At 39.9% G+C, this 17,075-nt stretch overlaps 1 protein-coding gene across 4 annotated transcripts in view; it reads right to left on the bottom strand.

The window, feature by feature from the left end:
- Window positions 1-2,594: 2,594 nt before the first annotated feature.
- Window positions 2,595-17,075, bottom strand: part of LOC126382779 (1-phosphatidylinositol 4,5-bisphosphate phosphodiesterase delta-1-like) — a 29,443-nt gene continuing 14,962 nt past the window's right edge. For all 4 annotated transcript variants that reach the window (XM_050032847.1, XM_050032848.1, XM_050032844.1 and 1 more), the window contains exons 6-15: window positions 11,908-12,109; window positions 11,635-11,779; window positions 10,530-10,682; window positions 10,274-10,432; window positions 10,025-10,184; window positions 7,862-7,978; window positions 7,576-7,754; window positions 5,756-5,888; window positions 4,183-4,332; window positions 2,595-3,952 (exon numbers count right to left, since the gene is read on the bottom strand). In XM_050032847.1, the coding sequence (XP_049888804.1) occupies window positions 3,861-3,952; window positions 4,183-4,332; window positions 5,756-5,888; window positions 7,576-7,754; window positions 7,862-7,978; window positions 10,025-10,184; window positions 10,274-10,432; window positions 10,530-10,682; window positions 11,635-11,779; window positions 11,908-12,109 (1,490 nt within the window). In that variant the 3' untranslated portion in view covers window positions 2,595-3,860. The remainder of the gene's footprint in view (window positions 3,953-4,182; window positions 4,333-5,755; window positions 5,889-7,575; window positions 7,755-7,861; window positions 7,979-10,024; window positions 10,185-10,273; window positions 10,433-10,529; window positions 10,683-11,634; window positions 11,780-11,907; window positions 12,110-17,075) is intronic.

The raw sequence follows: 17,075 nt of genomic DNA, 5'->3' as shown, positions 1-17,075 counted from the left end.
TATGACCACACATAATCTGAGGGGACCCCTCCATTATTGACCCAATCAAACAAAATGGGGGCGCTAGACAGCTAATTTCTTATCTAAGCCTAACCGCCATATCGATTTTTACTAAACTTGGTAGATATGTAGAACAGGACGCCTCAAGGTGACTGGAGAAATTTAACTGTAATTGGCAACTGGGTGGCGCTATAACAACAGAAAAATGGCTAAGATGCGACAGATCGCTGTGGCTGCAATTTTTTGGTAAAAACAGTTCAGCTTCCAATCCTGCACATTTTACACTGCAGCTTCCTTTTTTTTCAGCAGTGTAGTCAGTGCATTCGAGCTTCTTTCAGGCTATTTTTTAATTTATATTTCTGCATTTCTGTGTTTGGTATCCGTGTGCACTTTCTGCAGGAGAAGCATTTTCTAGTTCATAATAATTATTCTCCTTTAGCCTCACAGTTTTAGCTTTCATATAACTGCTCTTATTTATGCTATTGTTTACATTTATATAATGCACTGAAGCATATTTATCGATTGGTGGTATGTGTGAAACACTGGTTTTTATGTGGAGCGTAAAAATGACAAATAAAGAAATCGGAATCTGGTGTGATCTATAATATGTGTAGGTTTTGTCTCAGCTTTAGGGGGGCACATATGAAACGGGGGTCTAGGACAGAACATTTTGAGCATCAAACCCTTAATTTTCTGCATTTTGGTGATTTTTTTACACAAATTTGCACAATTTCTGCATCAGTTTATGTCATAACTGTCAGTAATTGTCAAAATAAAAGTGCTCCTCTTAAATGTTTTTATTGTCGGGGGATGTGTCCCCTGTGTCGCCCCTGAAACCTACGCCTATGAATAGCCTACTTTTACTTTTGGTAATTTACATATATTTTGATGCCAATACTTTTGTACATTTAGGGACTGTTCTTTATTTTATCAGAGGAGGGGGTGGCTGGGGTGTGACTTTGTTTTTTTTTGTTATTATTATTTTATTTTGACCCTCCCTAAAGCTACAAATACTTTTTCTTGAGCCTCCCTGAGCGACTGGAGGAAAATGCATGACCCCCCCTCCACAAAATACAACCATTTAAATTTGTATGCCCCTCTCCTAAGCCAAAACAGAAATCCCTTTCCAGTGTGTTAAAATTATTTGACATGTCCCATAACACATTAGTCAAAGGCCATTAAACCGATGAGCTGTGAGTTCATGTGCATCACCTCCCTGACTTCCTCCTGATTGTTGGACTGACGCACTGTGTAACGAAGGTGTGTCCATCCAAAGTTCACCAGGTTAATGGTTTTATTCTGTGGAAAGTGGCTCAGCCTCACACAGCTCTCCTTCTTCCGGTGTTCACAAAGTAAAGTGGTTCACAGAGGTACCTGGTTTTGCTACTGTTTATCTGTGATGCTCCGAGCAGCTGAAACAGCCTGAGGATCTGGGAGCAGCTGCAAGTGTTGACAGTCTTTAAATATAAAGTTAAAGCCAACACATTCAGCCAGGCTTTAGATAAAGATGGTTTATAGACATTAATTAAATTATTTTATCCATTTACTTTATTATATTTTTATATTAGATTTTACTTTCATATTACCTCATGTATTATTATTATTATTATTGTAATCATATCATTTTTAAGCCTCTTGAATTTTGTCTTTTGTTTTGTCTTAATAATTATTTTAGTTTTTAGTCTAGCTTTTAACTGTTTTATTATTTTAATAGATTTCAAATATATGTTTTTATTTATTATGGTTTATTTATTTTGTTTTTTCTTTTTACCTATTTTAAACCTTTTAGTTTAGCTTTAATTCATATTCATTATTATAATTATTGTCATTGTTATTATTATTATAGCTTTTAAATATTTGGTTGTATTGTTTTTATGTTTTGTCTTTTTACTATTTTCTCAAGTTTTAGGTCTAGTTTTTATTTAATAATTTCCTTCTTCTAGCTTTTAAATATATGGTATTATTTTTATTGTTGTCTTTTTCATCTTTTTTCAAACTTTATTATTATTATATGTTTTTAGTATTTTAAATATTTTTATTATTTCAAAATAATTTTATTTTATAGTATTATATTTATTGTTTTGTCCCTTTATTCTGTTTCATCTAGTTCTGTAATATTATGTTATTTTGTTTTATTAATATTACTGTTATTATAGCTTTTAAATCAATTTCATTACAACTTGATAATTTTTATTGTCTGACCTGCATTGGTCTAAAATTCTTGAATTGTTTTTGTCTTTCTGATCTTATCTGCTTTCAGTCCCCTGTGAGGCAGTAGGCTAGTATTGTTAGCTTTGTTGTATACCTGTAAGTAAGACAGGTTATTAAATACCATTACAGTTGTAACACTTGGCACCACTGGACGAGAAGCCCCAGGATTACTTAGGTTAATATTACATGACAACCAATCTGGAAATCCATCGGTTAAAAAAAAAAAAAATAATAATTTCTTCTTCCTTTTCTACAATGTAAATTGCAGAATCTGTCTTGAGAGATTACATGACGACAGATTCACAGTTCATCCATGTGGACTCTTCACATCAGTCAAACGCAGTTACGTTCAAAGTGCTGAAAACGAAACATTCAGACAGGTGTTCATGTTTAAAACTTTTATCTTCACCTTCATTTACAAAAGATAAAGTCATGATGACGTCACATGAAAAATAATCACACTTGATGACTAAAATGACCGATGAAGACAAAGCATGCTGTTTTCATGTTGGCTTACATTTCTCCGGAATTCATAAAATATCATGTGGATAAAAAGATTTAAATAGACGACACATTAACTGACCAGAAATGAGGGACACGAATGATATGCCATCGCAAACTGAACGTCGTATAACACTAGTGCAACTCATACAAACCAACTGACACAGTTTGTCCCTGTAATGTGACTCATGGAGCATTAGAAAGTCAAACAAACCTAGTGTGTATGTACAGCGTTTGCATGCATAAACCCACTCCCAGTACAACTCGATTCCAGCTGCAGACGGAGTTCTTTACTTTGTCGACCCTTGAGAAGAATTTGGTCTTTATCTGACTTTTAAAGGGACAGTTCACCCCCAAAATAAAGACACATATTTACGTTGGTCCCTAGTGAATCGTTAGGGAAAACTGAATCCCTCTCCCCCTAGAGACGGCTAGGCCACACTGCCCGCATGAGCAGTGTGTGTCTATTGCCGATCCTTTTGTTTTTTATTTCGGTGCCTGTGTGGACAGGTTAGAGCAGCCACACTGCCCACGTGAGCAGCGTCACAGACTCCACTTCTTGTTTAAAAAAAAAAGCCCTCTGATAACACTTCTGTCGACAGGATCCCTTCATTTGTAAACAAGGCTTTTTTGTTGTAAAATTTTGTCATGACTGTGTTGTTGACAGTGCAGCGGCTTGCACGGCTCCATAAATTAGTGAAGTACCTGCTTTTCAATGTGGAAATACAGTAGTTAAAACAGCAGGCAGCTCTGCAGCAGCAACACTGTCTGTGTGAACACTACAGCAGTTCAGCGAGGTAGCTGTCACGCACTGCTCACGCAGGCAGTGTGGCTCAGGTGTTAGAGTAAATGCTATGTCAGGCTGAAGATGGAAACGAATGAAACAAGTTGATAGTCCTGTCTGAAATCAGCAGACGTCTCTACGGCTGATATCTCCAACACTCAGTAACTCACACCAAAACAATCTAGACTGATAAATAGTACTACAGGTAAGAGGAAAAATGTGAACTGTCCCTTTAAAAGGCTGTTCAAACTAATCGTGAACTAAAACTACAGAGCAAAAAAAAAAAGTAATTAAAAACAGCTGAACGTGGCTGTGTGATGGAGGTCCTTGTGTCCTTTAGAGGTACATGGCAGTCGGTGACATCTCACTCAGCATCAAGGACCATGATGTGTACGAAGAGTCCAGCTGAGGGGAGGACGTCTCCGTTCTTACTGAGCAGAGGGACATGTCTGTATCCTGTGTGGGAGCACAAAGTGGTCGCAGTCAGTGATTAGAAAAAAAAATGAAGAGCTCTTTGTTTGTTGCAGAGAGTGAATTCAGTTCTCTATGCTCGACCAGATAGTTCTCGTCTCTGTTCATTTATGAAGTGTGAAAACAAGGAACTATCAGTGGTTTGACATCATCAAGTTATAGCGAGGACAAAAAAAAAGAAGGACATTTTGCAATTTGCCTGTTGCTGAACATACCCATTTTTAAGCTGTTGAATGGAAGCGTGTACTGCCCGACAAACTCATTGTCAGACGTGGAGTCGTAGTCCTCTACGACGAAGCGCACCAGTGCCAGGTCTGGTACATAAACATCAAACTGGAAGTTTTCATTCCATGATGGGTTAAAACCTTCAACAGAAGAGAAGAATGACGCCATCAGTAACTTGGTGTATCATTCATTTCTTTGACCTGCTCCTTGTGCTTCAAAGGCTCCCCTTGTTTCCCAGAATGCATTTCAAAACAACCCCCAGAGGGCATGATTAGTTGTGTGCAGCTGTCTGTTTTATAAAGACAGAGTCACAGTGAAGGCAGAGCAGGACTCTCTCACAGTAAACAGGAAGTTACAGCCTTAAGGAAGATTTATACTTGTACATCAGCTCTATGCAGACCCTCTCCTGTAGCCTACGCATGTGGCCTACGCTGTTGTTAGCATTTGTACTTGTGCGGTGGTGTGTCTGTGTCCCTCTGTTACAACTCCAAAACACTAGTTAGCAGCAGGGTTTCTGTGAAGTTCTTTAAAGTTTAGTTGATTCAAAACACACATTAAACACACATTAAACTTGGCTTAATAGTGACAGTTTCAAACACAAGTACACAAATCAGCTTCATTATAACTCGCAGCATTCACAGACAAAGCACTTGTCTTTATCTGGACACATTTTCCCCACAAATTCAACATGCTAATGTTGTTAGCACAAGCCTAAGGCATTTTACATTGTATAAATTAGCCTAGCAGCTAGCGGAGATTTCCTCTACTCATATGAAGCCAGGGACAACAGCATCCTCTGCTCATATGAAGCCTGGATATATCACACACAAGACTTATAATGCTATTTTGGTACAGCGTTGATTCGACACATAAGTATAAATCCCCCTTTACAACCATAGACTCTATAAAATAATGGATGCAGCCACCTTGATGTCACCCACTGGATTGTGGACTCCAACTCTGGAACATGGATGCATAAAGAAAACTGGATAAAGCTTTGGAGGCAAGGCCTCGTCACTCCTATGAAAGTTGCTCAGTGGCGCATGAAGCTGTGGTATGAAATGATCCGACTCTTCCGCACTGTATGGCCCACAGAGCAGGCGCACTAGAAAATTCCGTGGGCCGAGTCAGCTACTTGCGGTTTAGCACTCCGTGAACTTGATGATTAAATGATTTAATCAAGCCACCATTAGACTTTCAAAATGTTATCGGACCAAATGAATCAAATCCCATTGGAGAAACAAGTCATTTCACAGGGTTTGTGATGCTCAAAAAAATGTATCCACTGATGTATTCATACTAATGTTCACCTTAAATTTTAGATGCTGGAAAAATGTCAAACAGAATTGTAACTGTAATAAAAATAAAAATGTTGCATTGGCTACATTCAGCTAATTATATGAATAAAAAAAGCCAAAATTTTAAAAAATAATCCTCCAACAGTTCAAAATAAATGCAAATATATCACCAATATCTGCTTTTTGTAAACGGCGCTGACAAACAGAGGCTCAGTACAAAGCAAGACAAATATGTGTTGTATATAGTGTTTGTAAGGAAAGGTACCGTTGTTTTCCACATTAATGGTCTCTCTCTTGGCAACATCATCTGGCACTCCGAAAACCTGCACCTTAACCAGCGGGTCCACGATGGAGGACTTCTTCTTGTTCACTTTGGGGAGCTGCTGGGCTGATATCACCTGTTGACAGGTGGAGATACAGCATGTCAGATAGGAAAAGATCCAAAGGGCTGGTTATTGGCAAGAATCAGGTGATACAATACATGTCATGATACAGAAGTTTAAGATTCAACGTATTTGATATATTGTGATACTGTAAGCATTTAATCTACATTTAGAGGTAGAATTATCACCCCGCAATTGTACGCCTCCACACACCGGTCAGGTTTCTCTAACAGTTTACATCGATGTCTGTGAAAACATGGGCACTTCACACACAGAAGATCTTTACAATCAGCACAGTTTCAAGGTGGACATCCAAAATGAGCGTCACCAATTCAGTATCTGACTAAATCTCTCCCCTTCTGTTCCTGAGATATGACATTGAGTAATGGCCGGAAAAATGTTTTATGCAGAACATTATGATTTCACCAGTGAAGTTGACCTTTGACCTTTTGGATATGCAATGTCATCAAGTCATTATTTTATCCTATCTAACATTTGTGTGAAGTTCTGTCATAATTATCAAATTAATTCTTGAGTTATGGCCAAAAACATGCTTTGTGAGGTCATAATGACCTTCATGTTTGACCACAAAATTCGAATCAGTTTATTCTTCAGTCCATGTGTCAAATTTGAAGAAAATCCCCTAAAGTCTTCATGAGATATCATGTTCACGAGAATGAGACAGATGCAAGGCCAAACTGACCTTTCAGCACCGAAATCTAATCAGTCCAAGTGAAGGTTTGTGCCAAATTTGAGCTGTTCTTGAGATATTGCGTTCACAAGAACGAGATGGATGTAAGGTCACAGCGACCTTCACCTTTGATCTTTGATGCCAAAATCTAATTATTGGAGTCCAAGTAAACGTTTGTGCCACATTTGAAGAAATTGCCTGAAGGGCGTTCTTGAGATATCACATCCACGAGAATGAGACAGACAAGGTCACAGTGACCTTGACCTTTAACCTATGACCACCAAAAACTGCTGATTTCATCACTGAGTCCATGTGGACATTTGTGCCAAATTTAAAGAAATTCCCTTGAGGCGTTCTTGAGATATTTTGTTAACAAGGATGGGACAGACATACGTATGTGTCAACAACCCGAAAACATAATGCCTCCGGCCACGGCTATCGCTGGCACAGAGGCATCAAAGCTGTCAATGCTAACGGCTCTCCCTTTATGACTGGCTGTTTCACAGGCATGTGTGATTTGTTGTTATGCCAGCGATATGTTGTTACGGTGGAGTGGAGGAGTCAAAGGCTGAAGATGGATTACAGCGCTGACGGCTCTAACGATGGGGGGTTTATGTGCACTCCGCTACAGTACGCGTCAGGTGTGAACACCAACGCTACCAAAACACAGAGGAGGAGTTTTAATCTGTTATAAAACTATCTCAGTTTAATACTGATAGCTTTATGTCAGACGGCAAGTCGCTGCAGATCCAGCTTTGCTCCAAATGACGTCACCAGCTTCATTTTTGTACCGTGGGAGGAAGTGGTGACGCATCATCCATCTCTATACAGACTACGGTTACAACTCAATCATACCTGTGTTAAAGCACAACAGATGATGAACCACTGCCGCCAATCTTTGCATGTAAACTATCAGTCAGAAATCAATACAGTATCACAAAACATCATGCTAATCAAGTGTATCGATATTTTCTCACACCTCTGCACGTGTGTTATTAGTGACACACTCACCATGATGTGGAGCGCCTTTGGCTTCAGCCATTCTCCTCGGGTCAGGGTGATGGGGTCAAATTCTGTGTTTACGTCTCTCATGTAGGCCGGCTTCAGAATGTAGCCGCTCTTTCCGTTAACCAGGAATCTGCCCTGGTTAATGTCCATTTCCTTGCAGGTCGTCTGGAAGTTTAAGGCAACTGAAAAGGAAATAAGATGAAGCAGAGACGATGAATCAAAATAAGCATCTGTCTCTCTTTACTTAAATCCAGACTGGACCGTCGAATTCAGAGTTTGCATTATGTACCGATTTGGCAGCCAGCATTCCACAGAGGCACTGGGCCGTAGTTGGAGGAGTCGGTCCTACTGCCAGCCGGATAGATGCGGCTCAGCTTTTCCACGTTATGACAGATGTAGGAATTTGCTGCAGAGAACACGGCCAGACAGAAGAACCATCATAACGATATTCACCACATGAGAAGTACTGGGGTCAAAATGCTTTTAGGGAAAAGAAATGACAGGAAATACAATAATAGGAAATAGTAGAAGATTCATGTTTACGTATTGGTTTCCAGGTCAGAACTGGTTCAGAACATAAAGGGGACCTAAAGGCCCTTTTAATGTTTGGAAACAGTGAGGACATATTTTGTGGGCGGAGCCAAACTGGTGGCAGGAAGGCACAGTAGTGGTGTTGGTATGAGTGCCAAATACAATGTAAAAACCACTTTAACGTTTAAACATTTCTCAACTGATTGCAATAAGTCGTATTTATATCCATGATTTTATGATCTACGTGTAGTTGAAAAAAAAGTTTTGTGTTCCAGTTAATTAGATTATGGATATTTAGGCTAATTACTGCTGCTCGGTGCTCAGTAGGAGTGTGTGTTCAGCTTATTTGAATTACTGAAGTATTAACGTTGTGAAAAATAACCATCATAAGAATTGTAAAAACTCAAATTTGTCAAGATTTGTCTGTTTGTCCTTGGTTAATAGTTGTGGAAATGTCCCCATGTAATATAATATAATGTGGAAGACCAACTTCTCAACCTGCTACTGCGAGCTAGCTAACACTGTCTGTTTATTAACACCTTGATCATAACAAAGTACTGTATATTAAACTGTTCGCACTGCTCATTTTAAAAAAGGACACAAGAAAGCTTATGTGTGTTTAGATTAGTTCCTCTGCATCCAGGCTGGGAAAGTGAAAGGCTCGCTAACATTAGAGATGGAGCTAACGTAGCTAGCGTGCTACCTATAGCTGATCACTGACAACTAGAAACAAACGATGATCCACTGTCCGTTTATTAATCTAAACATGTTTTCTTGTGGTGTCCTTTCTGAAATGAGCAGTGGTGACAGTTACTATATTCTGTTATGATCAAGCAGTTCATAAGCAGACAGTGTTAGCTAGCAAGTATTAACCAAGGACAATAAGGCAAATCCATGTTACAATTTGATATGATGATGAATTATATTTCACCACATCAGCAATTCTGTCCATGTAATCCAAACACACACTCCTCTACAGAGCGTCCAGCAGTGATTATATCCTGCATATCGAGATTTTATAATTAACTGGAGATAAAAGTTTATATTCTACTGCGGCGTCCTCTGCGGTGGTTTTCTATATTATTCTGTATTCCTGTTCTGACAACAAGATGACTTTTTTATTCCAGGTATGTCAACTGTTTTTCTCTGATGTCCGCTGTTTTTCTGCCACCAGTATGCGCACCTCAATCCGACAGAGCAGTAACTGTGTGATGCGATCATGTCAATATGGACCAAAATCTCTGAGGAATGTTTCCAGCACCTTGTTGAATCGATGCTGTGAGGAACTAAGGCAAAATGGGGGTCCAACCTGGTACTAGCAAGGTGTACCTAATAAAGCAGCCAGTGAGTGTAACTCAAGGTGCCACCTACTAGTCCACTCTGTTCGGGTGTGCTGCTGCACACAGGTGAAGGGGGCATGGTCTTTAGGAGCAAAGGAGCAGGGAATTGTTTGGGAGGGTCTTTTGATTTTGGTTGTGGAGGACAAAGTGGAGCCATGCTGCCATGGAAAAAAACCTCATGGTTTTTCTTCGACAAAAGTATAACCAGGCGGTGGGGAGGACCGTGAAGACGGAGCAAACTAACACATTAAGACCATATTTTTTCTTTTCCTGATTCCACCCTGGTGAGTTTGATTACTTTTTTTTTTTTAAATATTTCTTTTTTGCAATTCATTGCTTTTTCCCAGTTTCTATTTTTGCATTTTAAAGAATGGACGTTGAACAGTTCTTTCTTCGCTTGGAAGAGTGTTTTAAATTGGACAAAGAGGATAATTATTAAAGTACATATTCCTCCAATTAGACAAATGTATAGGAATTTTAGGAAACACCAATACATGATTTATGAAATATCTTTACTGGTATCTTAAGATAAATCTATTCATTAAAACAATTTGGTAAATCCAGCCTGAATTCTTCCTCACCTGACTCCTCTGCCAGCTCCATGGCCTTACTCTCCTTGAAGGACGACATCTCGTAGAAGCTCAGGTTTTGTCGCGCGTCCTCAAAGCCATGGAAGTGGACGCTCTTACAGTAGACCACCATGTCAGACAGCTCCTTCGCTAGTTTCAACTTCTTTTTCTCCTACGCAGTAAATAGAAAGTATAAAAGGAGTGTCCACTAATGCTAAAAATGATGATCATTTATTTACTCTCCTTTGATGTGACCCCCACCTTTATTTTCTTTTGCTCCTGCTGTTGAGCCTCATCTTCGTCATTTGACTCTTCCTCCTCGGTCACGTCAATGTCATCATCATCTGCTGCCTCAGCAGCAAAGCTGGCCTCCAGTTTGTTTAACCTCTTCCCTTTGATGAGGAACTTCCCCTTCAGCTCCTGGAAGTAAACACACACATGAAAAGTCTAGCTTTGTGACTGAATGCTTTCAGAACTCAAAAATGAACTGTACCAACAGGTAAGAGTGGATACAAACCTCAGGAGATGGAAAGTTGTCGGGCATGCTGTCCCCCAGGGGAGAGGTGACAAGTGCACTGCCCAGGATGGAGCTCATGTGGCGGGCCATGACTTCCTGCTGCTCCACACTGCAGTGGTTCTCCAAGGAGAGGATAACTGGGTAATCAGATGTCTGGGGACAAGACAGAGATGGGAATAACCACCTCGCGGCTGTATGCCTCCATGAACCAGTCAATATTCAGAAACAGTTTACATCCGTGTCAGTGAAAACATGGATACTTCACCTACAGTGACCTTGATCCTTAACCACCAAATTTCAATTAGTTCAGAACTGTCGAGTCCAAGTGGATGTGTGTGCCAAATTTGAGGAACTTCCCTCAATATCAAGGCTTTCTTGAGACATCACGTTCACAAGAATGGGACAGACGCAAGGTCAAAATGACCTTGACCTTTAACCAACAAATTCTAATCAATTCTAGGTTGAATCTAAGTGGACATTTGTGGCAAGTTTGAGGATATTCCCTCAAGGCGTTACATTTAATTTTTATCCTTTGAAAGTATTCACAAGATTTGCATTCATGAGGATGACACAGATGCAAGGTAAAAGTGTCCTTTACCACATTTGTGCCAAATTTGAGGGAATTCCCTAAAGGCTTTCTTGAGATAATGTGTTCATAAAAAATTACATGAATGCAGGGTCACAGTGACCTTGACCTCTGACCACGAGAAATCAGTTCATCGTCGAGGCCAAGTGGTCGTTTTTGCCAAATTTGAGGAAAATCCCTCAAAGAATTACATTTCATTTTTGTCCTTCAAAAGCAATCACCAGATTTGCATTCACGAGAATAAAACAGACGAGAGATCACAGTGACCTTGACCTTTGACCTTAAAAATTTAATCACTATATCCCTGACTCAAAATGGATGTTTGTGCCAGATTTGAGGAAATTCCCTCCAGGTGTTTTTGAGATATCAAGTTCACAAGAATAGGATGGATGGACAGACAACCTGAAAACATAATGCCTTCAGCCACAGCTATAGCCAAAAGGCAGGCATAAAAACTGAGAACTCAAATCAAATAAAGTTACACGAGTGTTCATGAATATAACTGGATACTAAACACACCTTGAAAGCGTACTCCTTGATGGCTGCGATGACGTCTTTGAAGAGGATCTTGGAGGTGAGTGTGTATCCGTGGTAGATCTCTGGCTCATCATCTGATCCATCCCAGCAGTCCAGCTCCACACAGCGGCAGCCCTTCAGCAGAGCCCTGAGAGAGTCACAGCCAGTATTAGTGACCAAAAAAAAAAAAAAAAGAAACACAATGTAAAGCAGCTTGATGATTGTAAATTCCAGACCTGAAGAACAGATTCTTACAGGCAGGATGAAAGCTGTTACCTGACGTAAGCCTCCGTGCTGCTGGGCCCTTTGAGCTGATCCTCCATGAGGTAGGTGTTATGCGAGGAGGAGATGAAGTAGTGGTTGAGGGGATGGCTCATGTCCTGGTACACGTCTCTGTGATCTGGATTAAGTACCAAGGCCTCTGGACTGTGCATGTAAATGAGGAAGCCATCTTTGGACAACAGATTCTGCTGCTTGGCTGAAAAAAAAAACGCAAAGACACAGCAGAACAACAGTGACGAGGGAGCCACTCATTTATCCAGAACAAAGTGTGTGAATGTAATATATGTAATTTACATTTATTTTTACGATACACTGGTCGTTTATAGATAGTTTATTATATATTTTTATTAGATGAGGGATTTTAGTAACCAGAAGTCTAGATTTTAAGTTATCAGAGAAACAATTTGAGCAAGCCTTAGCAGCAGCTTGACTCCAGCCCTTGCAGTGCCAATCAGCTCTGGAGAAACAATGATTTTTAATGTGAAACTGCTTTATTCAGTGCTTTTACTGGTTCAAATCACCAGGTCAATTTGCTTTTGAGAGGAAATGACCTCTGCAGATAATTCGGCTCCCAGTAAAAACCTTCTGAACGTCTGGATCTTAAGTTTTAAGAGAAACAAGTTGAGCAAACGTTAGCCAGAGCTCAGCTCCAGTCATAGCAGTGCCAAACAGCATCTGAGAAACACTGTTTTGTAAAATGAAACTGCTTTATTCTATGTTTGTACCAGTTTAAATCACCAGGTCAATTTGCTTTGGAGAGGAAGAGACCTCTGCGGATAATTCGGCTCCCACTAAAAACCTCCTGAACGTCTGGATCTTAAGTTATCAGAGAAAAAAGATCAGCACACATTAGCAGGTGCTGAGCTAACAGCCCCTCCGCGACAAGCCGACCAGCATCTGAGAAACATTGCTTTGTAACGCGAAACTGCTTCATTCAGCATTTCTACAAGTTTAAATCACAGAGTCTGTGTGTTTTGTAGAGTAGAGACCTCTATGGATAATTTGTCTCCTGGTAAATACCTCCTGTACAATGAATGCTGAAGGAATCCTAACTGGGAGAAACTGACTGCAGTGACAGCTTTGCTCCGCCTTGTGTTATTATCTTGATTAAAGTATCCCCAGCACCAGAAAATTACATATTATACATTTTAGAGGATCTCATTTCCCCTGTGCTAATATCATACTGAAGTTAAAAGATCCCTGCAGAAAAGTCTGTGTGTGAATCAAGTTATTTATGTTCTACACCTCTTTGCATTAAACAAGTCTGGCAAACCTGATGTGTACCTGTATGTAAAACATTCATTTAATACATCACTTATATCTACAGGCACTAGAAACACTGTATAGACTGTTATCACTACATATTGCATGTAATTTAAGTATATCTTTTGTGTTCCTAATGATACGCGCTAGTTGTCATCAAAAGGCCTGTTTAACTGGTTCCCTGGCTTCCCAGAATTATATTTGACTTGGAAAAATGCAAATGTTGAACATCTGACATCAGGTCTTTTTTTTTCTGCTTTGGAGGCAGTGGACTTGCATGCTATATGTGTTTGTTCTTTAAAAGACGTCTCTGTTTCATCTAAAACTATTCATCAGAGCAGAAAACTGTAGGGCCGCCCCCTAATAGTTGACCAAATGTTAGTCGACTACAAAGGTCATTAGTGGGAAAGATTTCATTAGTCGCTTAGTCACAGAAAAAAAACATGACACAGCTGTGCCTTGTCAAATCCAAACCTATATGACTGGACCATGTGGGAATTTAATTTGAAAGGACAGACACAGGAAGTGGCCACGCTCAGCAGTCAGACAGGAGTCAGGTTACAAACCAATCACAGCCGACAGATATCTTTCCCTTCTTCTGTAAATATTCAGTCTGATAAATACGGAGAAGTTGATCATGTTAGTGCAGGGCTACCCAGAGCTTTACATCTGTCCTACAGACGATAGGCCTACACACTTAAAAACAACACCTGGAAGATCAGCTCTGCACTCAGGATTTCAGGTGCTTGTTGAGGTTGCTAACACAACCCGCTGCCATGTGCTTGAAAGCTGGCCGAAAAAAGGCACAAGAATAGCACCCAGCGCCCGACCTCGCGTTTTCCAGGTGGTTAAAGAAGAAGGTGAAGGATGAACCCAACGTATCATCTGAAACATGGAAGTAGCTACATGCCCATTAACCACTTAGCACAATCATTACTGCTTTGACGACAGCGTCATTAACAGGCGGCTCGCTCAGTGTGTGACATGCACTTGTAGATAAAATATAGGCCTATATTAATGAAGGTTCATTAGTACGGTTTTGTACTTCTCTGTAATTTAGCACAGTGTTAACAATATTACTGATACTATTCTTTCTCACACCTTCAACTCAAACCATTGTGTTGCCCCGCCCACAATATATAATTTAATAATTAAATTAAAGTCGTAAACATGCAGGCGACTAGTCGACTAATGGCCCTAAATGATGACTATCGGTCGACTAGGAAAATTCTTAGTCAGGGGCAGCCCTAGAAAAATTAGGTGTATTATTAGGTGTTTAATTTTTAAAACTTCTGACAGTTAGGCTAGCTGTTTCCCCCGTGTCAAGTCTTTATGCTAAGCTACGCTAAAGTAAAACCTCCTGGATCTAGCTCCATATGTTGCATACATGAGAGTGGTATCAATTTTCTCCTCCATCTTGGCAAGAAAATGAATAATCAACATGTCAAACTTTTTCGAGTTGTATGCAACATTCAAAGCATATCTATGATTCAGAGTCTGAACCAGGATTGTCTGCACACGGCTCTCAACATGGAGGAGGCTGAGTTGGTGGCTAGCAGCTAACGGTGCTAACAGTGCAAACAGTGTTAACAACTGCAACAGTGCTGAAAAGGCTGACGCTGTTAACCTAGAGGGAACTAGGGGGTGGATGTTATGCTTCCCCGCCACCGCTGCCGTCCTGCCACTGAGGGTCGAGACAAGGCTTGGGTGGTATCATGGTATTAACATATGCCAAGGTACTTACAAATCCTGATGGTATCATTTTTAACACCACTGAAAATACAGATGCTCCTCTTTCTATTAAACTCTCTGTATATAGTGCAAAGCACACGCCACCAGAGTGCAGCACACAAAGGTGTTGAACATTAGATACCACCAAGTGTAGTCGGGGCAGTGTTGTCAGTGGTAATAATTTATGAGCGCAATGAATTCAGGGACTCACACGCACTACATTCACATGCTGCTGGACAGGCTATTGTAACAATGAACAAAGGAGCTCAGGTTACATCACACCCAGAGGGAGCGTGCCTTTATTCTCTGCTCAAGAAGCTGTTACTCCAATATATCTTTACATAGCAAACATCTGTCTGCTGCCGTATTAATGCTCTGAACGTTATGTATGTATGTATGAATGTATACAGCATTTTTAACATGGACACAGCACATGAATAAACATTGCTGTAATTTATCTGTGAAGCTCAAGCTCCTATTGGCCAAATGTTTCTATTCCACTCAACACAGGATTCCTGCTCATTTTTTAGTTTTGGCTGATATGACGGTCATATTATGGATGCATAGAGAAAGACAAGCGAAGCTTTCTTAAATGACAAAAATCCAAAATACCAAGAATGTTCAGAAAATAAAAGAAACACATCACTATACATAATAAGAACAATTTAAAGGTGCAGTGTGAAGGACTTACAGGGATATATTGGGAGAAATAGAATACAATATAATAGGTATGTTTTCTTTAGTTTATAATCGCCTGAAAATAACAATCGTTGTGTTTTTTATTACCATAGAATGAGCAGTTCACATCTACATAGGGAGCAGCTCCTCATTTATGGAGATTGCCATGTTGCACTGCCATGTTTCTACAGTAGCCAGAACAGACAAACCAAACACTGACTCTAGATAGGTCCATTTGCATTTTCACGTCAGGCACCATGGTTAGCATCCCCTCCGTGCAGTGTTGGAAAAACCACTGATATGTAACTTGAAACTTCTTTCGGTGTTTGTTCCGGTTAAAATCACCAGGTCTGTTTTGGAGGTATAATTAAGCTCCTGGTAAAAACCTCCTGAACGTCTGGATCTTTAGGTATCAGAGAAAAAGTTGAGTACACATTAGCATGTGGTGAGCAAGCCACCAGTGTGCCAAACCGTATTGGAGAAACACTAATTTGTAACATGAAACTACTTTTTATTTCAGTGTTTGTACCAGTTAAAATCACCTGGTCTGTTTGTTTTGGAAAGGAAGAGACCTCTGCGGACAATTCGGCTCCCCATAAAACCTTCTGAACAATTAACACTGAACCAAGAGATGTTTCTGTTGATTGCAGTCAATCTTTACAGCTAGATGCCACTGAGGGGCCGTACACATGCCATGTCTTTAACCACCTGGAAAGCACGAGGTCAAGCGCTGGGAGTTATTTTGTGTCTTTTCTGTGCCAGCTTTCAAGAGCGTGGCAGCAGGTTGCGTCAGAGGTTGCTAAGCAACTTAACAAGCATTGTATAGCCAGTGGCGGAGCCAGAAAATTTCTGTGGGGTGGCCAGGATGGTTATGTGATCATTTTGGGGTGGCAATGTCTCACTAGAAAATATAGGGGTATTTAAGACACCTAAACCACACACCTCCACAATATTTGGAATACAGGTAATGGTGGAAAAGATCAAATAATATTCTGTGTATCTAACTTTTTTTCTTATGCCTGCAAGTAAAGTAACAAAGATGCTTACACTATACAAATGTAGCACAGGATTTTCAGTCCTGTCCCATCCCACTCCCACAAAAATAATCCCATCCAGTCCCAATCCCATGAAAACGAAAAAAAAAAAATCCTGTTCCGTCCCAATCCCACAAGAATGGCTCCTGTCCCATCCCGCTCCCGTGTTGTGTTTCATGCTTATTCTCTTTCTGTCTGTGTGAGTTTTCATGTTTTCCATTCACCCACAGAGACTATGAACTAAACGGGATCTCGTCTTGCCAAAATATATAGGCTATAGCAGAGCTTCTAAACTTTGGAACAATCTCCGTGCATGTCCTGAATGGTAAAGCATCATATATTTAGTTATTTATGTGTTCATTTATAATAAATAAAGAATTCATTTATTTATTTATTTATTTGTTTGTTTATCATGTCAATAGCAATCTGGAAATCCATCGGTAAAAAAAAAAAAAA

This window comes from Epinephelus moara, chromosome 21, assembly GCF_006386435.1.
Source record: "Epinephelus moara isolate mb chromosome 21, YSFRI_EMoa_1.0, whole genome shotgun sequence".
In the NCBI taxonomy this organism is placed as follows: Eukaryota; Metazoa; Chordata; class Actinopteri; order Perciformes; family Serranidae; genus Epinephelus; species Epinephelus moara.
Note: the sequence above shows the minus strand (reverse complement) of the source record. Positions and strands in the feature narration are given on the sequence as shown.